This window comes from Halichoeres trimaculatus, unplaced genomic scaffold, assembly GCF_033239565.1.
Source record: "Halichoeres trimaculatus isolate MK-OKI-2021-1 unplaced genomic scaffold, fHalTri1.1 fHalTri1_scaffold_21, whole genome shotgun sequence".
Classification (NCBI taxonomy): Eukaryota; Metazoa; Chordata; class Actinopteri; order Labriformes; family Labridae; genus Halichoeres; species Halichoeres trimaculatus.
This window is the reverse complement of record NW_027437199.1, coordinates 5,275,514-5,295,031: the sequence shown is the minus strand read 5'-3', so window position 1 is coordinate 5,295,031 and position 19,518 is coordinate 5,275,514. Positions and strand designations below refer to the sequence as shown.

Genomic DNA, 19,518 nt, shown 5'->3' with positions numbered 1-19,518 from the left:
CATAAATATGCAACTTTTTTCTTTCAAACTTGCTTCTTTACTTCTTTACTCCTTCTTTATTTACAGATCCGTGACAGAAATTGTGACTTTGTAATGTCACAAATTTAGGTCATTTTCTCACAGATAAACACATTTTTTCCCTCATATTTTGTCAATTTTATTAAATTATTTTAAAATTTAAAATATTTTCACAAATTTTTGAATTTTTGTCTCACAATATTGCAACTTTTTCGAGAGAAACTTGCATTTTTTTTCTTTAAATTTTCAGAGCTTCTTTTTTTTCTGACATACACGCAGCAGTTTTTTTCCTCCAAAATCAGTTTCTTTATTCTTATAAATTTGCAACTTTTACAACAACTATGATTCAGTACAATCGCAAGTATTTAACTTCTTTCCTCAAAAATTTATAACAGTTTGTATTAGTACTATGTGACTTTTATGCTCACAAAATTATCACCTCTAAATTTAAGACATTTGTTTACAAATTTGCAGTTTTCTGAACCCCAAAATCTTTCACATTGGGAGCTTTTAGTTAGAAAATCATCAACATTTTTTCCTCAGAATTTTTGTGATTTTAAAATGAAATAAATTTTGAAAATTTTCTAAAACATTTTCCTCTGATTTGCAAATTTCTCTTCTTATTAATTTGTGACTGTAGTTCACAAATTTCTAACTTTTTCTTGCAAACTTTTAAACTTTTTTTTTATTCTCACAAAATTGAAACTTTTACAGGGGTCATGATCTTGCAAATGTTTCCCTTGTTTCTCACAAATCTGAGGCATTTTTTTCTCATTAATTTTTGACTTAATTGTATTACAAATCTGAAAATTAATAATGTCAAAGTATCAGACATTTTCTCAATTTTGCAGCTGTCCTCACAAACTTGTTCTGTCTCTCTTATCTAAGATTATTTTTTGTGAAGAAAAATTAAATTAAATTAAAAAAAATTTTTTTAAATAAATTAATTTTCTTGTTCTGTATTTGTACTGTTGCTATAGTCGTTGCATTTTCTACCAGTCTGTTAAATTTCAGATGCTGCATCGTAGACTCAAACATTAGAGTGTCTGGGTTGAAAAGTGGTTTAAACACACACTGTAAAACCTCAGCAGCTAAAACCTGATTTTTGTCTGTATTTCTGTCTCCCCTGTGTTTCCTTTGAACCTTTATCACCCAGTACACAGACAATTTTCTGAGACGAGTTTAACTGCTACTGCCTTTGATCTCTGAGTCCAAACTCGTCTGTAAAGTCATCTGTAAAGTTGTTTGTAAAGTCGTCTTTAAAGTCCAGTGTAAACTCGTCTGTATTATCATCTTTAAAGTCATCTGTAAAGTCGTCTGTCAGGTTGTCTGTAAAGTCGTCTAAAGTCATCTGTAAAGTCGTCTAAAGTCGTCTGTAACGCTGTCTGTAGAGTCCAGTGTAAATTTGTCTGTAAAGTTGTCTGTAAAGTCGTATAGAGTGTGTGTCTGTAAAGTCATCTGTAAAGTCCAGTGTAAACTTGTCTGTTAAGTCGTCTGTCAGGTTGTCTGTAAAGTTTTCTAAAGTAGTCTGCAAAGTGGTCTGTATAGTCGTCTAAAGTGGTTTTTAAAGTAGTCTTTAAAGTTGTCTGTAAAGTGGGTTGTAAAGTCATCTGATTAGTTGTCAAAAGTTATCTGTAAAGTCGTCTGTCAGGTTGTCTGTAAAGTCGTCTAAATCGTTGAAAGTGGTCTGTTAAGTTGTCTGTAGAGTCCAGTGTAAACTTGTCAGTTAAGTTGTCTGTAAAGTAGTCTAGAGTGGTCTGTAAAGTTGTCTGTAAAGTTCAGTGTAAACATGTCTGTTAGGTCGTCTGTCAGGTTGTCCGTAAACTTGTCTGTAAAGTCGTCTACAGTGGTCTATTAAGTTGTCCATAGAGTCCAGTGTAAACTTGTCTGTGAAGTTGTCTGTAAAGTCATCACTAAAGTCAAGTGTAAACTTGTCTGTTAAGTTGTCTCTCAGGTTGTCTGTAAAGTTGTCTAAGTGGTTTGCAAAGTGGTCTGTACGGTCGTCTTAAGTGGTCTTTGAAGTAGTCTTTAAAGTTGTCTGTAAAGTGGGTTGTATAGTCGTCTGTTACGTTGTCAAAAGTCGTCTGACGTTGTCTTTAAAATCCAGTGTAAACTTGTCTAAGTCGTCCAAAGTCGTTTGTAAAGTTGTCTGTAGAGTCATCTAAATTGGTCTGTAAAGTTGTCCATAAACATGTATGTAAAGTTGTCTGTGAAGCCCATTGAAACTCGTCTGTAAAGTTGTCTGTAAAGTTGTCTGTAAAGTTGTCTGTAAAGTGGTCTGTAAACTCGTCTGTAAACTCGTCTGTAAAGTGGTCTGTAAAGTTGTCTGTAAACTCGTCTGTAAACTCGTCTGTAAAGTGGTCTGTAAACTCGTCAGTAAACTCGTCTGTAAAGTGGTCTGTAAACTCGTCTGTAAAGTGGTCTGTAAACTCGTCTGTAAACTCGTCTGTAAACTTGTCTAATAATGGGGACATCATATTTGGCAGATCCTGAAAAGAGTCCAGATGGTACAAAGGAGTAGTGTTTGTTCTTTGTCTTGCCAGCAGCGTTTCTGTTTGTTTCAGCTGCAGAAATATGCAGACAGCCTCCTACAGAAAAGCCTGCATGTCTCCAGACTCCACAGTCCTTTCATTTCCAGGGAGATCTTTTTAAACCTGGCTCAATCTGACAGTTTGTTGGAGGGGGCGGTTACAGAACGGGCTGCTCCTTCCAAGTTTCCAAATCGATAATAACTGAAAGAAGGTCAGTTAGAGAATAAAACGAGTTTGTGAATTCTTACCAAAGTGGAGATGAGACACACCTTTAAAGTGCTGTTTTATTCCTGCAGTCCGCTCTTCTCCTCGCCCTGTTTGAAGCCGATAAATGTAAATTGTTTCTGCTCCTCAGTGTAAACCTCCTCCTTCTTTTTCCCATTAATGGAATAAAAGGCAGAGGGCCGTTAATAATGCATGGCAAATTGAAAGGGCAGAAACGCAGAAGATATTCCCACCTGCTCGTTTGATGATGGATGTGTCATCCTATTGAAGTTTGATAAAGTGGCCGTGATTCATACCTTCAAACAGCCTCTGTGGAGACGGCGCCGGACACTTTGTGGAGTGGGGACCGTCACATGAATCACGGCTTTCACAGCTTTGGTTTCCATGTGAGGGCTGAAATGAGTTTCATTGTGTGTTTGGTGTTTTACCTGAATGTTTTTTCATGTTTGTTGCAGCGCTGAGGAGGACGGGGTCGGGAGGGGGAGACAGAGACACAACCGTCACGGCAGAGACGGAGGCGCTGCAGCGACAGGAAGTCTGGAAAGGAGGATCGAGGAGCTGGAGAGGGTGGGTCCATGTCACTGTCTTCATTTTGTCTCCTTACAACTTTTCCTGCAACCGTTATCCTTACTGAAGCAAAACCTGTCTGCAGGGGTTGAAAACTGTAGACTCAGACTTGGGAAGTCGTCCAATGGTAGAAAGATCACTTTGCTCATCTTCCAGTTTTCAGCAAAATATTAAGACAATGTGTTAAAATCCATCAGCTATACTCGCTGCTTTCACATCCTCCTCCAGGGCAGTCTTCAGGAGGATTTCCACGCTGTGGTAGTACATAAGTAAGTCTGAGACTAGTAAGTCTCACAGCCATAAATTTTGCAGATTGAATGTATGGGATTGGCAAAACGCTTTATGATGTAGCTGCAGGGATAATTCTGTAAAACCTGTAACTTTTTAACTACTTTAACCAACCGACCAGAGAAAATTCAAACAGCTCCTTGAAGAAAAAAAGAGGAGCTTTATGGTGACAGCTAAGGTTTTACAGTTCTGCACAGGAATCCACGAGAAACGATGTCCCAATCACAGGTACTATCTGCGTTTCCATTACACCTTTTAGCAAAATCAAAGCAAAAATGTTTAAAGTTTGGATAAATTACAATTGTGCCTTGCCGGTGTTTCCATTACAACTAGAATTGTGCACAACTCAAGTACAGTAAAAAGTAATGTCCTTCCGGACGCTGCACTCATGATGATGCTGATTCATGAACATGAACATTAGTGTTTTAATTCACTGGTCAAACTGTCGGCCCTGATCACGCCAACTCAAAACAGGCAGGAACAAAACATTTATGAATGAAAACCATCATCTCCAGCTAACCTTCTCTCCCACTCACACACACACACACACCTCCGCTCTTCTGTCCCGCTCACAGCCGTCCTGATGCCTTCCCTACTGACAGTCAAAAACACAAGCACCTGCACTAAACACTTAACTAACTCAGAACTGTTAGAATATGGTCAGCCAAGTCCGTATGTGTGGCACTAGACACGTACGAGGAGGTTAGGGATGTGTGTCGTCATGACAACGTGATATGTTTTTGCAAGAAAAGGTGTTTCCATTGCACTTTTTGTCATTTTCTTTGATATCAAAACTTCTGGAAAACCTCCTCATGAGAGTGGAAAAACTTCGGTGTCTCCATTACTGTTTTTTTATTGTGCTGTTCAGGTTTTGCACATTTCTAGGTGTAATGGAAACGCAGCTAATAACTAATGCAAGCTTTTCTCATTACTGTAACTCTTCAACTATTTGGGCAAGAGAAAAAAATCAAACGTTTCCTGAAAGAAGAGATGATTTCAGACTCTTCCTGGTGGTCTGAATAAAAAAAAAAAAAAAAGTGGAAGTAAACTTTGAAGACAAGCTGATAGAATAAGCTTCAACATACATCTCGTTCATCCTGTGTTTGTCTGCAGCCTGAGCTTTACAGCATGCTCTATGTAGGTTTCCTACTGTTACAGGTGTTGTGTGTTTAAGTGTTTTGACAATTACACTCATGATGCAAAGCTTGGAGGTCAGGTTGCTGTCCTCAGGCCTGTCCCCTCTGCAAAGTTTTTCAGCTGTTCCTTGGAAAAGGAGATTTAAAGTCATACAGAGGAGGGCTGAAAAGATTGTAGCCTGACTAGGAAGGAGTCATGCCACAGTGATGAAACTTGGCGTGCATTAAATTCAACATTTTCTGACACCTACTCCATGGTTTGTCTTCAAGATTTGTTTTTGAGGACTTTGAAAAGTAGAACCAGAGAATTTTTGTGTATATGGATCAAATTTGGCACCGTGGTTTTATCAAATACCTGCAGAAAAAAGGGGTCAACCCCCAAAGGACATTCAGGCCGACATGGTTGCTGCATCAGGGGATGATGCTCCAACTTTATCAACTGAATCAACCCAAGAGGGGTAAAGAGGCTTGAAGATGACTCAAGGTCCAGACATCCTGTAACACCAACAACCGAAGAAAACATCGACTGTGTTGAAACATAAATAAAGCATGCTGTAAGTGTCAGAAAATGTTGAATGCAAAGTTTGCAAGTTTCATCACTATAGGATAACTCCTTCCTAGTCAGGATATGACTCATTTTTTTGCATGCATCAGAAATCTTGTTTTTTTACACCATCAGTAAATCAGAGATTTACGTTCAGGCTCATCGTCTTCTGCAGCATCAGAAGATCAGGCGATCGATGGAGGATTTCCAGACCAAAAACCTCTGATGACGTCAATGACTGATTGTTTTCCTGCACTTATACAAAGTTATCTGCATATAAGAGTTATTAAAAGGATGGATCTTTGTCTTTTCCTGTGTGAAACTGGTGTCGGCATAAAAACAAGTGGATGGTGGTTCTTGGACGACAAACCTGAACACTTCTCACGGCCAACTTCTCGTCTCCTGCCAACACGTTCTGTGTTCTTTGCAGAATCTAGCGCTAAAACTGGACACAGTGTGATGAGAGCACATCCCAGACTAACTTTCAGATGTTTGTTTCATCCTGTACCTTCCTGTGCAACAAAAACTCCAGTGACTACAGTGTTTTGTTTAGATGATTTCCACTCTGAGGAGTTTGCCTCGGCTTTGATTCTCCGTCTGGAGTCCGTGGCTGTGCGGCGGCAGAAATTCTCCTCGGTTTTGTCGAGAAGATGACCTTTTTACCGTGCAGATGTGTTTTTTCCTCCCACGCCGCTCCGATCAAACTCTCAACTGCTCAGAGGAGAAATTCAGCCCTGGACAAATGTCAGCGGGTGGCTTTCAGAAAGGTTTTAAATCGCGGAAAGTACGACCTGAGCGACTCTCTGAGCGACTCTGAGCGAGGCGTTTTAAAGATTTCACACACTTATCTCTGACATGTCGTTTCCGTCACTTTCCTGCAGGATGGGTTTGTTTTTACGACTTTCTCCAGAGTGCAACTTAAGACTGGAACACTTCGCAAGCACACGGATGCTTTCTCCGCTTGTCATAAATACCCGTCTCTCACAGAAACGCTTGTTATTCAGAGCCTGGTTATCTCACCTCTACTTGAGTTTCAATCTCTACCTGCTCCTTTCGTTACTATGGAAACACTTTCTCTGCAAAGTGGAAGTAAAAACCTGCTCTAATGTCTCCACTGTAAACCCAAACAGCAGTTTAGACATCGCTGCATGTGGATTTCCTGACAGCGAGTCAGAGACGGACGGTCACGCTGTCTTTAAACCTCAGAAACACAAAGACGTTTGAAGAAGAAGCAGCTTTTAATGCACCGCCGCCTGACGCCGTGTCTGCTGGTAATCACTACAGATTGAATCCAGTGAGGGCGGAAATAAAAGAGCGGCTCTTTAAACTGTCATAAAATCAAAGTTAATGCTTCCCATTGACGGAGTCTGAGCAGATTTTAACAAAAGACGCTTTGAGGAGTAAAATGAGCCTTCAGTCAAGAAGGAGAAGAATCACTTCTGGTATCGATTTGGAGTTTTTCAGCTTAAATTAAAAACTTTATTTTGTCTGAGAGGTGAATTTACGCTTTTACAAAAACAGGATTGATTCTAAATTATTGAATGCCTCTTTCCTGGCTTCTCGTCTTTTTAAAACTTTTTAGAGTCTTAATCCCATAAACTCATTGCCTACATTTAATAGCTTTAGAGCACTTTCTTTTCTTTTCTACCTTTAAAGAGGGGATATAAATCTTTTCTGGTCTTTATTTTGTCCCTCTGTTACCCCTGTAATATATTAACGTCATTTAAAGCTCATAAAATCTCTACTTTTCTCTCCCTAGTGAGAAACATTTATTTTAGTCTGAAAAACTTCATTTTGGCTGCTGTCTCTTTAAGAAACACATTCCATAAACCCCCTTCACTCTGATTGGTCAGCCCTCTGTTTGAGGCCTGTTGAGGGGGTGGAGCTACAGTCAGACCTTAGTGTTTGAGGCCCACCTCTCTAACATGGCCAAAGGTATCATTATTTTCCTTAAAGGGAAACACGAAACACGAAATATGAAGCCCAACAGAAATCCTCCTACAATGTGATTATAAATTGGATGTCATCAAAAAGTAAGGATTTGAGATCCATATGTCATGACCTCATCATTTCAGCGAGGCTCATTAAGATCTGGTGACGATCCTGGCCAAAATCTGAAAACCCTCTTGGCCTTCTTCATGAGAATATTGAGAAAAAAAAACACTCCAGGATCTTTTTATAAGGACTTCTTTGAGTTTCAACCAAGAGGAAACGTCCAGTTTGGAAAAATGAGGCCTATTTTGAAGTAATAAAAGTTGCTGTTCATCAATGATCCGCTTGAGGCTGGCAGCAGAAAGACCAGAAGTACACACCCAGCTTTAAAAAAAAAGACTTTTACGGCGTTAAAACATATTTACAGCCTGGTTCAAAACACAGCATGGGTCTGAAACGCTGATTTCACTGTTGGCCCACGCTGTAAGGAGGGTGGATTTTTTTCTAACTCCTGGTTTAGAAGTTATTAGGATCGTTCGATTGTCCAATCAGAGACCCAGCTAAGCTCACATGACTGACAGGCGCTCTGTAGCTGTTAGAAAGGAAACTCAAAGCTCCAGTCATATCCAAATCTGGCTGCGTCCTCCGACTAGCCTCGTTCCACGGTATCAGATGGAAGACGTTACAGAGATTACATCCTTGTTTTATACAGTCTGTGACTTCAACCAACAGGTTTTATTATGTTGTCAACCCTGCACTCTGCAGAAAGTCACAGATACAAACTAGACAGAATTTCCTTAATTTTGGGGGATCAGTGATCAGTGATCGGCCCATCCTTACATATGAAACTGATCTAAAATACCTCCAGGAAGGTCTGACAGCCAGCCTTTGTTGTTTTTTGCTCTGAGACCTAAAACTCAAGATTGGAACATTGAAGATATATGCTGTCAGTTATAAAAAATAGAAAATACAAATCAGTATCTGTCCAAATTGGTATCAGCAGATCAGGCTTTTTAAAGATTGGTGATAGGCCAGAAAATTGTGATCGGTGCCTCCCCAACAAACCACTGGTGTCACGGCCTTGGCGACACCAGGCTTTGAATCTGTCCTGCAGTGAGCTCTAATGTTTTATCAGTGAGCTGAAGATTTTTAACATCATCTCACACTTTTTGCACGTCTTACCTCCAAAATATTTCACCTCTAGAATATTCAAACACCTTTCACGATATTTTGGCTTCACTATTTAGCAAAGGAGGAGATGACGTGTTGTCCTTCTTTATCTACAGTCAAAGAGGAGCCCAAAGTTTCATGTAGTATTTATACAATATTTCCACACTGATGTGTTTGATTTTAAGTACAAACTTGATGCTCATTTTTATCTTGAGGATTGTTTCTGAATGATGGAGCCATGTGACTTTTTGTGTTTGTAGGAGCTGTCCAGAGAGCGCCAGGAGAGCGCTCGGCTGCTGAAGGCTCACCAGGACAAAGACGACCTCATCGGGAAGCTGAAGGAGGAGATCGACTTGCTGAACAGGGTCAGTCCAGATCACTTTAGTTATTCTGCATTTAACCAGTTGTTATTAATATGTAAGGATTTAAACCAGACGGCTATTTTAAGAGTTACACACATGTTGAAAGCTACACATGACACTCTCGTCTCATTAAAACAAACTCAGTTTTGGATTTTGTTTGTTGACAATCCAGCTGTTTTCCCTCGGTGCCATCAGGTTTCATCGATTTTCCCAGCAAAACAAGAATTTCAGGTGCTGTTTCATCCCTAAAAGAAACCCTGAGAAGCTTTCTGAGGTTTGTTGACTGAAATTCGAGGCTCTTTTCAGCCACAATCGACAAACTCTGTTGTTGTCCTTTTTGCAGAGAGCTTTGGACAGATTGTTTTGTCGAAAAAAAGCCCAAAAACAGAAGAAACATCAATGAGCTGGAAAGTGTTTGCTGACTGCTGCGAACACAACAAGCCTCAACTTTTCAACCCAGCTGGGAAACTTTTGCACTTTTGCTCTTATTTTGTCGGTTGAAGGTGACAAAGTCAAGCTCTCAGAGTTCAGGATCCCCGTGGTTTAAATGTTCAAAGTGAATTTTAACCTTGATTATTTCTTAAGCAGTTCTGATTCAGTAAAGTAGAAGCACGAGTTCGACTCAGTGATCGCCAAATTACAGCCTTTTCCTCTTCATCCCGTCAGCGTGTCAGTCTCCTGATGGTGTAAGAGAAAGATTACAATCAGGCTCTGTGAAGGAGAAAAGACAGATTTAAAACCTGGGAATGATTTTTTCACAGGATGACAGAGAGCTGCAGGGTCGAGGTCGACGATCAGAGTCGATCAGAGACGGAGAAGTGTTTTTAAAGTTTCATTTACCCTCGTGTGTTGAGGTCCAGCTTCCTCCCTGTCCTCCTGAACCCTCATCTCCTTTCTTTTTATACCCAGACTGTCACACAGAGAGATCAGAAACACTGTCAGTCTCAAAAAGGGAAAGAAAGGAGAGATCCCAGCTCTTCCCCTGGGGAGCCAATCAAATCCAGAAGCTCTGTAGTTTGAGACGTGTACATTTTACTGATTAAATACCGCTCCGTTGTTTTTATTTTGACCACAAACCTGCAAACACTGAGAGCAATAATGTGAGAGTCATCTCTCTGATAGCATCACATGCTCAGGAAGCTGCTCATAAGAGAGAGGAGGCCTTCATATGAGCAGCGTGATAACTATCAGAAACATCCCAGAGAGGGGCTCCTGCAAGGCCTGATGGGAAAGGAGGAGATAAAGACTGATCCAGTGTGCCGTCTCTGATGATTGAACTCTCGGTCGCTGCAGAAGTTTATTTAGGAGAGACAGAAAAGATGAGTCTGGAGGAGTTTTAGCTCCCTCAGGATGTGCTCTGAAGACGAGCACTGACTCACATAGAAACATGAAACCAGTGGGAGAAAAAATTAGTCTCTAGCTCGAGCTCAAAGTTGCAGAAACAAAAGCAACTTAAAGCTAAAGAAGGCAACATTTCCTCTTTTTAAATGTATTCACTGATTCAATCAAGCAACCAATCAGGGCTGGCTTTTCGTGCAACCAACCAATCACAGTGACTTTGACACAGCTCATCAGCCGCTCCAGTTTTCTTGTTTCTTGGTGTCAGGAACAGCTGATGCTTTCATTTTTCTAACCTGTATCAGCTGTTTGTGTTTCTATCCTGTGATTGGTCAGTCATTTAGTGGGAGGGGCTTAAGATTCAGATGCAAAGTAGCAGGAGAGGTGGAACATGTTTCGTCCACTGATTGTGGAAAACAAACATTTCATGTGACTTTAAAGCATTTGTAGTCTGATTAATGTATTTATGGTCATAAAAAAATTATTTCTTGTTCCTTTTTGGACAAAATCTGACTAATTCTGCCTCCATGTTGGCCTCCGTCACACCTGAACACTCCACTTTGTTCACAAACGAGCGCTGTAGTAAAATGAAAAAAACATGGATCTGTTACAAAATGTTATAAATTGAAATAACTATAATTTTACTTCCAGTTATTTGAATAGTTGTAATCCATGTATCTTTTTATCTTGTATCTATATGTTTTTTTGCTGGGTTTTTTTTTTTTTTTTTTTTGCTTTTTTAAATTTTTTTTCTTATTTTCTTATTTATTTATTTACTATTTACTTTATTTGTTTACTGTCAAATTGTTGGGGGAAACATTTTTCCGACACTATATTACTTGCAAAAAATGTAAAATATTTTCATCCTTGCTTTGAATTTAAAAGATTTGTATTGAATATTAAAACATGATGACAAAAAACATAATTTTTTTTTTTTTTAAAATAGAAGCTGTAAGAAGGAACCAAAGCAGAACATTTGCAACCAGAACCCTTCAATTAAAAATATCCACCAAGCTGATAGAATAGAATAGAATAGAATAGAATAGAATAGAATAGAATAGAATAGAATAGAATATTCTTTATTTATCCTCCTTGGGGATTTAAATTTTTTTTGTCACAGCAGCTCGCAAAAAAACAAAGTGCAGTAATGCGATAACAATAAAAATAGAATACGATAATGGAATATAAAATTAGAATTTTAAAGAAATATAGAGAAATATAAGAAGTATAGAAAAGTAGAAAAAAAATACTATTTACAAATTTATATAGGAGCGAGCATGATGAGAAAAGTTTATAACACGCTTTGCATCCTTTTTAGACTGGATGCGATGTCGAGGTCATTCCAGTTGGTGTCATCCTGCTCAGCTGTCAAAAAGTTGGTCATAAAGAGAAACAAAAATTAACACAAACTTTCCACTCCCTGAAAAACATGCACGTCGTTCCCTCTTTGTGGATTTCAGCACGTCACAGCGCTTTTCATGAGTCATGTGTCTGTAAAACGATGAGACTTTTGGAAACTACCTACATGTCGCGCTCGGCCTTAAAGGTAAAAACATGCAAATGCTCCATCCAGTTGGTTTGAAGTAGATGTAAAAATTTGGTTACAGCTGCTCAGACCAAAATCTTAGAGTTCACTTTACCGATAAAAAAAAAAAGTCTGTCTCATCTGAAACTTTTCTTTTTAGCTCTCCGCCTCCTGCAGAAGAAGAGACAAAGTGCTTTTAAGAAAGAAAGAAGGAAAGTGGTGTCTCTACTTTAAACCCCTCTAAGTGCAGCCCGGCTCGTGGCATCACGAGCCGTAATGGAGGAAACTGAGGACGAGGAGCGTCTGCGCTGAGGCGGCTGAGCCTCTCTCATTTGCAGCTAATTGAAGCTGTTAATGTCTAATTTGTTGCTGTTGAAGCCGCCGGGCTGGAGAGGAAAGCCGGCAGCGACGAGCTCCAGCCTGACTGAGCTCTCACAGGTACAGGCCGGCTCTGAATATTCATGCTGTGTGTGTGTGTGTGTGTGTGTGTGTCCGCCTCTGCAGGACCTGGATGACATCGAAGACGAGAACGAGCAGCTCAAACAGGAGAACAAGACTCTGCTGAAAGTGGTCGGTCAGCTGACCAGGTAGAAGGGCCCCCTCCTGGACCCGACCCGGACACCACAGCTGAACGGAGCGTCTCTGTCCTCTCCTGACCTCCTGCTCGGGGTCACGGCCTCTTCCTGTTTGATTCTGTCTGTTAGCGTCCTCCTCAGCCTCACGGCCGCTACAACCTCCACACAGGGGTGAAATCCATGCCCCGTGAGCGCTGAGGCCGCCGTCTGTCCTCTTCTTCCATATTTAATGTAAATGTTTGTACATAGGCCGCTAAGATTGTTAATTTTTAGGTTTTTGATAAGGTTTTAAAAAGCAGAAGTGAAATGAATGTATGTGCAGCACAAAGAAGCACACAAAGAAACATTTTTATCATATCAAACCCTTTTTCAGACAAATTTTAAACAGACTTCCAGAGTTAAATGTTTCTGTCGAGGACCAAATCAAACATCTTTGTTTCCATCAGCCAAAGTGGGCGAAACTTGTGCAATTCTCTGTCACTTCTCTGAGACGTGTAGTTAAAGCCTGGTGCTTTAAGAGCAATCTGTAGAGCCCGATTCATTTCTTTTTTGGTACATTTACGAACCCAATAACTCAACTCCAGAAGCAGAACTTTCTTAGTTTTTATCCGTGGATCCTTTTTGATGCGTTCTTCTTCCTGTAATTTGTTTACACGTTATCTCCTGGTGATGTTTCGTAGATGTTTAGCTGCTCTGTGGATGTGTGAGGTGAGCTACAGTGCATTATTCTGTATGATAACCAAAACCAACTGAAGGAACAGACTTTATAAATGCATCTCCTCGTGTTTACTGAAGGGAACCGGCTCGGCTGCACTCTGTGCTCTTTAATCTGTAGTTTGTAGACACTCAGTAGATAGTTCTGATTCATACACATGCTCACATTTCGGGGGGTAAAGATCATCCACTCGCTGACAGACTCCACAAACCATCTCTTTCCCTGACATTATGCATGTACAGAAGATTAAGACATTTAATAAAAGTTTGATTATCTCTCTCCTCAGTCGACTTGCTCGTGTTCATTAGGACTAATTTGCAGCGATGATGCTGCGCCGCTGAGGCGGTAATGCGATGTGACGGCGGCAGGGGGTTCACTGTCGAAACACACACTCACAGTCGGGATGATTCAACGTGTCAGTCAGCAGCTTGACTATTTACAGCCAACATCCTGGATGTGAGAACTCCACCCACCCTGCAGAAACGTCTCTGTATCCAGATAACTTCCTCTGTATGATCATCCAGAGTGCTCCAGGCTCTCTTCTTAAAACAGATTAGCATTTTGATGAAAAGCTGTTGTTCTCAGCAGCAGAGGGCAAAGCAGGGTCATGTATATCATGATATTCTCCCAATGTATTCTTATTGGCTGTTAAAGGACATGTTAAACCTCTGCTGGAGCTCAGAAAATATCACAAAACCTTGGAGTCAAATTATTCAAGAAACTGGAACAAATCAGGAAGTCTTCGTCTTGTCTCCTTTACTTTGTTCACTTTTCTTTGTTTACTCTACCTGAGACAGGATGGTAGGAAGCAAGGAAGTGACAAAGGAGAGAAGATGAGGATATCAGAGTCAGAATCAAGTTTTATTGCCCAGTACTGTTCACATATAAGGAGTATGACTTGGTGTGTTGGTGCAACAATTGACAACAAAAATGTTATACAGATTTACTAGCTGTAAAATAAAGTATAGAAAAAGTTGAGATATAAAATATATTTAGAGAAAATAGAAAATAAAAAAATTAAGAATATTTATAGAAAAATATATTAATAATAATAATAATAATAATAATAATTATTATTATTATTATTATTATTATTATTATTATTATTATTATTATTATTATTATTATTTATTTTAATTATTTTATTATTATTATTATTATTATTATTATTATTATTATTATTATTATTATTATTATTATTATTATTATTTATTTTAATTATTTTATTATTATTATTATTATTATTATTATTATTATTATTTATTATTATTATTATAAAAACAGTCCCATGGGGAGAGTCTGGGTTATGTGGGAGGAGGTTGACGGCTGAGGGGGAGAAACTGTTCTTGTGGTGAGAGGTTCTGGTCCTGATGGACCGCAGTCTCCTGCCAGAGGGGAGAGTCCGTGATCTGGTTAAGAGGGGTTGGCCACAATGCAGGCTTAGGGTATCAATCAGAGTAACACAAAAGTAAAAAGTCATTCACAATGTAATTTCCAAACAAGGTTGTGAAGATCTCCAGCCCTCAGAATGTACTACATGGATACAAAAGACCAGACTCTGTAGTGGAAGTCAACACATGGGCAGAGAATCACTTTAAAACAACAGTTTGTTGCTGAATTCCCAAGGTCAGAGTCTTTGTGAACCTGAGCCTCTTTAAGATGAACTAAGAGGAAGTGGAGAACTGTCCTGTGGTAGGACATTCTTTTAGGAAATCATGGACGCTGTATCCTTGGCTTGTTATTTTCTCACAGTTCAAAGCCAGCACCCCTGAATTTGTCAGGAAAAGAGACCCGAGACTGATCAGCAGCTAAAAATCAAAATTCTAAATACTGCTTCTCGTTTAAAACTCCAGAAACTGGTCTCTACAGTGGGGGTATCTACAGTTGTACGGTTTCATTTAGCAGATGTTTTTGTCCAAAGAGATGTACAACACAAGCAAGAATTTAGACAAAAGGAAAAACCTAGTGCAACAGAAGTGCAACAAGTTATCTGGCTGCAGGTGCTGCCATTAAGTGCAGGATTTTTTTATTAGTGTAGAATAATCTAGCCAACAAACCTCAATCAATTGCTTCAACCTTCAACGATATCCAGTAACAATCGCTGAAAATTCACTAAGAGCGGGGTCTGAGACCTTCTGACTCATTCTACCCCTGAGGACAAAGAGGAGAAGGGTCAGATTATGTGCTTAAGTGTTCCCTGAACATATGAGTCTTCAGACATCTCTTAAAGGAGAAAGGGACTCTGTGGAGAAGAGTCTGGCTAGAGATTTGGAGCCCAAGGGCTGGGAGCACCAGGTGTCTCACCAGAAGCAGAGCGTAGTGGACCAGGAGTGTAGACCTGGATGAGGGACCCAGGTAGGCAGGAGCTGTTCTTATCAATGTTTTTTAAGCCAGAAGAAGAGCTTTGAATTTGATTGGAGCTGCCACTGACAGCGTGGAGTTTCATAAAAATAATAATACTGCTGTCTTTGCGATATTTTCAACTTGATATGGAATTTGTATTTTTGCATACCAGACTCTGAGTCCTGATTGAAGGAAATTCACAAGAAGAATCTCATTCCTTTGGCAAAAACATTCACAGAACTTATTTTCAGACGCCCCTGAAACTGTGTGAATTTATTCAAAGTGTTATTTAAATTTAATACATCCAGAGTTTGATGCCAAGTTTCACACACCAGACAGAGAACAGCAACAAATGTTTATAAAAAGACCATCTTTCCTCTATGGTCTAACACCTGTCCTCTCTACCTCACCTCGGTGCACATTTTATACAATATTACCCACAAAATGCTGATTATAGCTCGTAATGAAGCCCCGTGTCCCATGTGGTTTGTTTGTTTGCCTCCACAAAAGTCCATTAGATCCTGAGAGGCTGATAGTCCAGCCCGAGATGAGAGGCAGGCCTTATCTTGTCCTTGTAGAAACTCAACCATATTTCATTATCAGCTGGTTTCATGCTCTTGCTTCTGCGGCCAATCTCCTCAATCTCCAGGGTCTGTGGTGCGAGGAAGCACTCATCCACGGCAAGGAAGGCTGGGGTCAGGGTGCCAGAGAGCCGGAGCGAATGGTTGGGATGATACCGGACATATTTGTGCAATTTCCTCCCCCTGTTCCTCCTTCTCCACTTTATCACAGCAGCCTGGAAACGACTCGTGCCTACCTGTGCACCTTTTATACCTCATTATCTCAAACTCAGGGATATCTGAGGTGGAATTCAAATTGAATCGTCCTTGGTGTTTGGAAATGATTGCGTCCAGACCTCCGATCTCACCCTAATGTCACACTTTACCTCTGGCACATGGCACAATCTGTGTGTGAGAGATTTCTCCTCCACGCCTCAGTGAGAGTGCTTTTTGAAGTCTGTCTGTGTAGTCGAGCGTTCTCTGAAGACAAACAGCGACATGTTGGAGCCGGGAACCGAAATAACAAGACTTCAGATGCACTTCTTTCAACACCTGGACCACATGCGGGGCTGCCCTTTGTAGAAATGTCCTCTAAAAGTCAACAGGAGTCTGATAGAGTTCAGAAACAGAGGGGAATCAACTAACAGCAGTCCAGAGGCATGACATTTGAAAATTGGCATAATTTAACTTGTTCGGTTTGGAGTAATGGAAAAGTTTTGTTGTCCTCTTTTAGCCTCACCTTAAGGCGGGTAATATTGCAAGTAAAGCTGAGGAAATTAGATATTTAGGAGTCAGTGCTGGAATTTCAGCCCAAAGACGAACATTAATGTTGGAAAAATGAAGCATAATTTGGTTAAATACCCCTAAAGGTCACCAAACACCTCTGTAAACAGTGCTAATGTCTGTAAATGTAAAGTATGATGATACGCTGATGATGCCGTATTATTACCTAAAGGCAGGATGACATTTTTTACACATTTAGAATAAATTTATTCCATTTGGCGAGTTATTACCTTTCCCTGGAGCCTATTACATTATCAGCTGCTATAAAGCACATCCAGATCCTTTTACCCGTCCCATCTGGCCCATTTTATCACTGAGCCGTCACCTAAATCACTCCCCCGCCAAAAATGACTTCCATCTACCTCTTCACCCTGAATAACCCATTATCCTGAAAAAGGAGACCTGTTTTACACGGCACTACAAACCCACATCCTGAACGGGGATTCTGTCCTGTAAAGGCTCAGACGTGTCACTCATTGTGGTTGTGTTTGGTGGTTTATTCAAGAAAGTAGGAGTCTGTGCAATTTGATATGATTTGATAAAGAAGCGAGGTTTCATTATGTGCAACCCTGAGTCTAAAAAAGTTTGGATGCTGTGTAAAATGGTAATAAAAAAACAAAATTTGATAATTTGAACACAGTCTAATTAATGATATGCTAAAAGGTAGAGTCTGCAGGACTTCCCTACAAAAAAATAAAAAATTGTCTTCTATGGGCCTCTATATATGTGTGTCAGTGTCTGTGTCTGCCTTGAACCCCCTCCTCTGCCTGAATGGTAATGTTTCACACATATTCTGATCATTTAAACACAATCTAATTGAAGATATGCTTAAAGGTAGAGTCTGCAGGATTTTCCTACAAAATAAAAAATTATCTCCTATGGGCCTCTATATATGTGCGTGTCAGTGTCAGTGTCTGCGTCTGCCTCGAACCCCCTCCTCTGCCTGAATGTTGATGTTTCAAATAGAATTAGATAATTTAAACACAATGTAATAGAAAATATGCTTAAAGGTAGCATCTGCAGGTTATTTTCTACAAAATAAAAAATTGTCTCCTATGGGCCTCTATGTGCCATATTTTCCACACGACAAGGCGCTTCGGAATATAGGGCGCACCTTCGATGACTGGCCTATTTGAAAACTGTTTTCATATATAGGGCGCACCGCGTTATAAGGCGCATAGAGTAGAAGCTACAGTAGTGGCTGGGGTTGCGTTATGCATCCACTAGATGGAGCTGCGCTGAAGGATGAACAAAATGTCAACAAAACAGTCAGATAAGTCAATCAAACTCAGGCTACATCCACACGGAGCCGCACATTTTCCTCTCCAACTATTTTCTGTGCCGTTTTAAAAAAAAAGTGCGCTGTAAAGACGAAGCCATTTCTGCCATCCACAAAAGCCGTTTCCAGAGATCAGTTCAAATGCCTGACCTTTGGGGGGCGCTGTACTGCTCTAACAATAAACAAGTGAAGAAGCCAGGGCCAGCCTGTGAGCTAATGTTAGCACGTAGCAGAATTCCTCTTTACTGGTTCTACTGCTTACTGCTGTTACTCCGGCGACGCCCCCTGACTACAGTAGCCATGATTAAGCAATATCGATCCATATATAAGGCACATCGGATTATAAGGCGCACTGTCGGCTTTTGAGAAAACCGAAGGCTTTTAGGTGCGCCTTATGGTGCAGAAAATACGGTAAGTGCGTCAGTGTCTGCGTCTGCCTTGAACCCCCTCCTCTGCCTGAATGTTGATGTTTCAAACATATTTTGATCATTTAAACACAATCTAATTGATAATATGCTTAAAGGTAGAGTGTGCAGAATTTTCCTACAAAATAAGAAAATTGTTTCCTATGGGCTTCTATATATGCGCGTCAGTGTCTGTGTCTGCCTCAAACCCCCTCCTCTGCCTGAATGTTGATGTTTCAAACAGAATTGGATCATTGAAAAAGGAGAATCCAGAGATGCTGAGGCACTCAGAAGGATGGGAAAACATTGACCACTCTGCGAGAGACTGCGAGGGGAAATTATTCAACAGCTTCAGAATAATGTTTTGAAAAATTCAGACACGACTCTGCGGTGGGATGAAATCATCAGTTGTTAAGATTTCTTGTGGCCCTCGGGAAGTTTCTGTGGACAATACGTCATGTGTATCTCAATCAATCCCGTCACAAGAACAAATGATGTCTGGTTGTCCGGTCACATCAATCTGAGAGGTATGACACACACTCACACACACACATAGATACACATATAGAAGCGTCACACTGGGCTCAAAATGCCAAAGTATCGTCTGCCAGATAAATGACTCACACTTACTATAAATGTGATGACAGAGTGCTGCTCTACATCGCCCCCCCTGCAGGCCCTTTGTGGTTTTCAGGAGCATTATTGATGCTCCAGCTCTTCTGTGCATCGCTGCCGTCACTGGATCGCTCCAGAGAGATCCTTACCACCAGCAGCAGCTCTTCACGTCACTTCCTGTGCTCCTCCAGAGGGGGGCAGTGCTGGGATCCATTAGTGTGGAACCAACAGATAGGATCTCATGTCTGTGATGGTTTTGTTTGTGCACATTTGTACACTCAGTGATGCCTAAAGGAAGGTTTCCTGCATGATACTTGATGCATAAACTCTCCTTTTCATGCATTCTTTTGTTTTGTTTTTGCTTTCATTTCTTTTTGTTGCTTTTGTCTCATTTGAATTCCTCTTTGATTTCTTTCACTATGCTTTCTCCTTCATTCTTCTGATTTAACCTCATTTTTTCCTTGTCCTCTTTTGTTTGGTTCTTTTGTTCCTTAATTACTTTGTTGATTGGCTTCTTTATCAAAGCATTGAGTTAACTCTTGTTCCTAAGGTGTTTCTTATATAATTAATCAAAGGTTTTTCATGACCTGTCTACTCAGGACCCAGGT

General features: G+C 40.2%; 1 protein-coding gene across 1 annotated transcript in view; it reads left to right on the top strand.

The window, feature by feature from the left end:
* The window catches only part of pawr (PRKC, apoptosis, WT1, regulator), an 89,690-nt gene extending 76,485 nt beyond the window's left edge, over positions 1 to 13,205 (top strand). Inside the window, exons 5-7 of the mRNA XM_074698743.1 lie at positions 3,230 to 3,341; positions 8,672 to 8,776; positions 12,141 to 13,205. Coding sequence (XP_074554844.1) covers positions 3,230 to 3,341; positions 8,672 to 8,776; positions 12,141 to 12,227 — 304 coding nt within the window. The 3' untranslated portion in view covers positions 12,228 to 13,205. The remainder of the gene's footprint in view (positions 1 to 3,229; positions 3,342 to 8,671; positions 8,777 to 12,140) is intronic.
* Positions 13,206 to 19,518: the final 6,313 nt, after the last annotated feature.